The 6,649-nt window shown below is 48.4% G+C and overlaps 1 protein-coding gene across 1 annotated transcript; it reads right to left on the bottom strand.

Moving 5' to 3' along the window:
• Positions 1–3,363: 3,363 nt before the first annotated feature.
• On the bottom strand, positions 3,364–5,541 carry KCTD12 (potassium channel tetramerization domain containing 12). The gene has a single exon (XM_057707763.1). It carries the CDS (start codon positions 5,271–5,273, stop codon positions 4,290–4,292), a length of 984 nt encoding a protein of 327 aa, XP_057563746.1. The 5' UTR covers positions 5,274–5,541; the 3' UTR covers positions 3,364–4,289.
• Positions 5,542–6,649: the final 1,108 nt, after the last annotated feature.

Here is a 6,649-nt window from a genome sequence, read left to right as displayed (position 1 = left end):
ATGTTCACATACCTCAAAACACATTTAAAATTTTTTTTTAAAAAATTTGGGAAAAAAAATCACAAAATGTATAAGATGACAAGAATTCTTGGTCAACTAGTTCAGCTTCCTACCACACGAGATTATACTCTATAAATATTCTGGTTGAATTTCTTCCATTGAAGTTTCAAGGGCCCCAGTAGAGAATAAATCTTCACATATTAAAACCTTTAGATGTTTATTGTCCAAAATTATGACAAAGAAAAGTTAAGTTTAACATAACATGTTTCTGGCTCAAGGAAGGCCTACTTCAGGTACTATAGCCACTGGAAACACAAAGAGTATTTTATTTCTCAAAAGAGATATTTAGGTCATCTAAAAAAACTAATTCAGTTTTTAAATGAGTTATAATAAGGAAAATGCAGAAAAAAATTCCAAAGGATTTACTCTGGTAGGTTTATAATAAAAACATTCAGTTTACAATTTTAGAAATTTAAGTCAATTGAGTATTTATGATTTAGACTATAAAAGAAATTAAGGAATTCAACCCCTCCAGTCAATACTTCCCTAAATGCCTGCCCTATCATTTAGCATTTTTCATGTGCAGTACAAAAATGGTTTTGAATATTAGAATTTACCATAATTTAAAAAGTAAAAAATTATCAAAGCTTCACTTTACATGGCTTTAATATAATAAGAACATTCCATGGAAAATTCCAATAAAAACTGGAATACGTTATGGGCATTGCCAGTTGCCCATTCTGTCTGAGAATTCACAGGTTATGCATTTACCCAGGGAAGCAACAGGCCCCATATATATATATGGATCTGGTTTGAAAGAGGAGACAATTTTGGCTAGTATTATAAATTACCACTTTGTTATCAATGCAAAAACCAAATAAAACATAAGAACAAAGATCATATTGAAAGGGAAAAAATTTAAGTCTCACACATTCAAGGAACATTTTCCACAACACATAATTTGAAAAATTAAAATGAACGTTCATAGTCTACATGTATTAAAAAATAGACAACTTGTCAAACACTTGGTGCAAAAGCACTGAACATGGTACCTGTTTTTTAACCACCACCGTCAACTGTTCTTTTTTTAAAAGTTAAATTTGTTATTAAAATCTAACGTCATTCAGTTGTATTTACCAACCAAATGGTAATTAGAGCCATTACATATGTAAATGCATGCTATACTGAGTCAGATTAATGCAGTCATAATTTCTGAATAACTTATGTCACCCTCCCAGGTTACTGAAAGTCTTTGGAGGGCTTACTCAAATGGACCCTCAGTAACTCATCCAAGCTCACAGATGACAGCCAACACTCCAGCCCACTTTGTAAACCACTAAGGGTCCTTCTGTGGCTCAAAGCACATGGTGAATAAGGGACCCAGAAGTGTAGAGGCCAAGTTATCTTACCTCAGTAACAGTAGCCACCCAATGTAAAAACACAGCCTTTACTTTGGGCTGAAGGTAGAATGTTTTCATGTATCGACTTCCAACTTTAGAGGGAAAGGTCATCATAAAAAAAGAGGTCAGTTTCCTGTCTCTAACCATTCAATTCCCAGCCTTTCAGATAATGAAAGGGGTAGGGGAGTACTGCAGGGCAACAAGGATGTGTGGAGGGGTGATTTGTGTGTGCACAAAGCAGTGGAACAGTTCAACTCAAAGTTCTACAAGATAAAACTTTTAGGACTTGAGTGTCAGAGACAAAACTTGAGCAGATTTCCCGTGACTCCTGGAGTTGAGCAGATTTAACAAGGAAAACCAGAATCTCAGAGTCTTGCCACATGTCAGTAGTTTTGATCTGTCCCAAGATGTTCTCAATTATGTGATTTTTGTAGCCCAATCTAACAGAATACCACATGGGGTGCAGAAATCTCTGTGACACTCACTTTTGGCCAGTGAGGGACATTCCTAAATCATTTCAGGCTTGAAACAGAGGTAAGTTCTGATCGAGAACATACTCAACCCATAACCAAATATGATTTCCTGAATTTGTTTCTGATTCCCTTACAACTACCGTCTTTGTAAATAAAGCTAACTTTACTTTTCTAAAAACTGTACCTCCAATAAAACATCTCAATTTTTTCTCTTCCCCAATTAAAAAGAAAGAATTAGTGGATTAAAAATACAGGTACCTTGGTTTACATAGACAGTTTATCGACATATTAGTATACAACTAACATCCAAGCAAAAAGTATGGAGGAAACTCAGCTTTATAATTATGTATTTTTTCCTAACCTAATTTCCCCATAGACAAGGTTATAAGAAACTCATTAAAACATGTTGCTTTAGTATATACACCATCTGATGCAAGTTACTGGGGGTAAATACAGGAAAGTTTATAGCATTAGTAAATGAATTAAAAAACTAAATGATTCATGTAAAATGTTTATATATGGTATATACAGATTGGATCACATGAGTCTAAGAATAAAACTGTTCCAATTCTTAACATCTGTTATGGACATATAGCAAGATACAGTACAAGATTCATTTTTAAAAAGAAGAAAAAAAATAGCGCTAATTTAGACACTGAAAACGACTCATACAAAATCTTTTAAAAACATACTTCAGAGAAAGATGCTGAAACAAATGAAAAAGGAAAGGCTTCTCCGTCATCACAGAATATCCAAAGGAGCCTCACAGCATGAAAGACAAGGATTCATTTCCCTTCACTTACAGTGTAGATAGGATATACAGTGGGGATTTATTCCATGTTAAAGGTATAAGGCAACCAGGTCTCCTTCTATTTCAGTTGCATTTACCTGGAACACCATTTTATTGCTCAGCTCACTTTTAAGTACTTATTTGCCTTCATTTAAAAATTTTCCACTTTACAGCTATCTACAGATGGCAGCCCTTCGCGCTTCTATTTTTCTGCAGCTCTGTCACTCAAAGATTCCACCTTAACTTCAAACAAAGCGGCATTTTCAGGTTTGCCCAGAAGTCAACACTGGCTGGGCTTGGAGAAAATAAGTATTTTTAATAAGAGAACTTAAGTCTAAGTAACCCAAATCAACATACTTTGCTCAAGGATATAGATTTTTAAATCAGGACTTATAATCAACAAGAAAATAAAGTTGAAAAACTAAAACCCTACTGGGTAACTCTTTGGTTAGGTTATATAAGTATCAGCAACTTCTAAGTTTAGGACTCAAAATAGTTCAATAAACTGCCAGGTAAATGTAGGTCTGTGATTGATTTTTACAAAATGCTTTGCATGCTTTTGTGTGCTATTTTGTTAATGTGCATGTACTCAGACGGATGGCACAAACTTCCAACTCTCAAATAATAAATGAGTATGTCTGCTCCTCCCTCCCCACCCCTCCTACCCTTCTTCTTCCCTCCCCACCCACCCCCCCTAAGTCTTAAGAGCTAAGGTCCTACTGCCATTCACTGTAAGAACACGGGCTTTCCTAATACCCACGATGGGCATTACTACCCAGCTCCCTTTACAGTCACAGCCAGGTGACCTCCCGCAGTACATGGTGACCTGGGCTGTCTTGCTCTCTTTCCCCCACTTGTCAAAAACAGCTGCCACGTCAAGCAGTCGGACCAAGGGCTTCTGGCTGTGAGCCCAGGAGAAAGGGTGCCTCCTCAGGCAGAAGGGGAACTTTCTACAAGTTTAAGCCACAGGCGAAGACCTTTAAATCTGCACGGAAACCATATGCTCCTTCACTGTGCCAGCACTAGATTCTTCTCCTACTTCTACCTGTAACTTTTCAAAACTTTATTCATTTACAGTCACTGAACTGCCTCCGCGGTATCCTAATTCCGGCTCCAGAGTCTTCCACCCAGCCTTCTAAAACTCTACCTTTAAAGAGGGTCAAAAGGATGCGTAACTATTGCCAGTCAGTGCTACCAATTCCATCTCTTAAACCGCGAATGAGTCATCAGGGGTCGAGAAGATTTCAAGTAATCTTCTATACACTGGACGGGGTCCAGTCAGGTTCGGAACATTTCAGTCATTCCCAGGTACTCGGTGACTTTCTAGCCACACTGCCCCACTAGATCCAGACTGAAGGACAATCCGGGGGAGGGGTGGTGGTTTGAGGCTGGGGGCCAGAGGAAGCATGGGGTGGAGTGGCTCTCTCTTTTAGTGGGGCTCAGAGAAGACGAAGAAGCCGAGAGGATCTGCGGCTGCAGGTTCTAAAGTGAGGGGTCAGTGGGGCTACTGGAAGTGGGGGACAGGGGGATGGGAGAACGTGGGGCGGGAGGGTAAATCTAGAGCCCTCTCCCGGGCAAGAAGGAGAGGGAATGGGCGCGCTGGAATCGCAAGGGGGTGTTGGGAGCTCACTCCCTGCAGAAGACGTACTCGGTGTAGCTGGTCCAGATCTTGTCTTCGCTCTGGTCGGTGCTGCTGGCGAAAGCGCAGGTGCCCGTGGAACTGCACGCCACCATGTGGAAGCCCGACTCGGACAGCTTGTCGAAGGCCTGCTCCAGGAAGTTGAACTTGAGGTAATAGCGCGAGGTGTATCGTTCCGGAGGCCGATCGGGGTCCCGGCTCTCGTTCAGGGTGTCCCCGAACACCTCCTTGGCCAGCGACGTCTTGCCGCACACGGTGATGCGCGCCACTCGCCGGAACTTGGCGTCCGCCTGCGCATCCCGCCCGATGGTGTAGGAGCCGCGGTAGCCGATGGTGATGTAGCCCGAGCGCCGGCTGCCGTCCAACGACTGGGACGGCGTGAGCAGCGGGCCCGCCGCGCCCCCGGACGGGCTGCGGCTAGCCAGCTCCAGAGTGGGCGACGGCGCCCCGGCCGAGGCGCCCTCCTGCTGCTCCGGCTCCGCGTAGCCGAGAGGCAGCAGCTCGTCGCCCAGCGAGCCCTCCTTCTGCACCCCACGCCTCGAGTGCGGCGGCGGGGGCCCGGGGCCGGGCTGCTGGGGCGCCCCGAGGCGGCGCACGAGCTCGGGCAGCTCGAAGTACTCGGCCTCGCGCTGCAGCCGGCTGCGCTCGGGGAAGTAGTCGGGCAGCACGAGCTGCAAGTCCCGCAGGTAATCCAAGATGTAGCGGAAGAGGAAGCCGTCTCGGTCCAGAAAGAAGCGGCCTTTGCTGTCCCGGGCCAGCTCCTGCGGCTGCTGCTGCGTGAACATGCGCCAGAGCAGCGAGTCGGGCACCGACACTACCGTGCAGCGCCGGGTCACATACACCTGGCCCCCCACGTTCAGCTCCACGATGTCGGGAAAGAGCGGCGGCTCTGCCGAGGACGACGAGGAGCCGCTGCCGCCGCCGCCCCCGCCCCCGTTGGGTAATCCACGAGTGCTGTCCGCCAGAGCCATGGCCAAGAGGTGGCCGGGCTAGGGCAGTGGCCGGGAGCCGGGCCGCGCGCTGGAGCTTGCCACAGCCTTTCCCTGACGCTCGCTCAGCCCTGCGCCCCGGCCGCCGCCGCCGAGAGCCGCGCGGAGCCGAGCACACGATGCGAGCACGCCGCTGTGCGCCCCCGCGAGCCCCGCCGCGCTCCTCCCGCCTCGCCCGCGCGCTCCAGGGGAGTGCCGGGTGGCGGCCGGCGCGCCGCTTAAGTAGAGCCGCCGGCCTGGGCGCAGCGGCGCGCAGGAGGCGGGGGCGGCTGCGGGGCGGCGGAGTCTGGCTCCCCGAGCGGGAGGGGGTGGTAGAGCGGGGAATGGATTTGCATCTTAAACGCTGACGCCGCGGCCGGCTGCTGGCTCCACCCCGGCTCGCGCGCCGCCCGGGCGCCGGGACTTCCCTACCGCGCCCTCGCCCCGCACTCTTGCCTCTTCCCGCTGCCACCCCACTTTCTTCCTCTTCCAAAGCGGACCGAGCCTGGGCTTGGCCGCTTCGGAAGACGAGCCTTCTTTGGAGGGGCAGTCACTGCGCCCCCTCCCCTCCTAACTGCACCCGGGGATTGTGGAAGGAGCACGTAAACTTTCCGTCTCCCCTCACCCAGAGAGTGGAAGTGCCTGGCCGCCCCCGGAAACCAGCAGTTTTAGACACTGGAACCGTGGCGCTTTAAACACTGGGGGCGTTGCTGAAAGTTCTAGGGAGAGACGAAAACATCTGGAGAGGCGGTGGGGCCGCCCCAGCCCGCAGGCAGCTAGGTTTTGTTCGCGTGTTCACGGGTAGCCCCCCAAAACACCCTGGAAACTAAAAGCTAACCTTGGTATCCTGCTATAGGACGCTCTCCCATAGTTTATTTTCTGGTTAAAAAGGCAAACTAACTAGTTGGGAGACCTCAGAATTGGAGGAAATGGCAAAGGGGGAGCGTGGGTGAGTTAAAGGAGTGACTTAGGTCGGGTTCCCCTCCGGATGGCGACGCGACCACTCCTCACCGCCCCCCCCCCGCCCCCGCCCCCGCCCCGCACCTTTTTTTGGCCAAGCTGAAGGGGCTTATGCCTGAGGCTTAAGGGAAAGCTCCCACCTCCGCAGCCCAATCAGCCCCAGGTGAATCGCGCTGTGAAATTCGGAGGGTTTGAAGATCTGATATGATTTAGAAAACCTACCTTTCAAACCCTGCGTCTTTATCCTCCTAAAGGTCCTGGCGCCCCCGTTTTCCCGCAGGCCTGGGTCATTCTGTTCAGCCCTTTCGAAGTTCCCTCTAGTCTCAGGGTCCTTGTACATTTGAAGGCCCGCTCTAGATCCCTTTTGGTCCTCTAACTCCGGCTCCCTTTACACTCATATTCGCCCTTCACAATACAGC

The sequence above is a fragment of the Hippopotamus amphibius genome, chromosome 14 (genome assembly GCF_030028045.1).
Source record: "Hippopotamus amphibius kiboko isolate mHipAmp2 chromosome 14, mHipAmp2.hap2, whole genome shotgun sequence".
In the NCBI taxonomy this organism is placed as follows: Eukaryota; Metazoa; Chordata; class Mammalia; order Artiodactyla; family Hippopotamidae; genus Hippopotamus; species Hippopotamus amphibius.
This window is presented reverse-complemented; position numbering and strand designations above follow the sequence as displayed.

Excerpts from the sequence above, each read along its gene's own strand:
- KCTD12 (XM_057707763.1), bottom strand. The coding sequence starts at position 5,273 with ATGGCTCTGGCGGACAGCACTCGTGGATTACCCAACGGGGGCGGGGGC.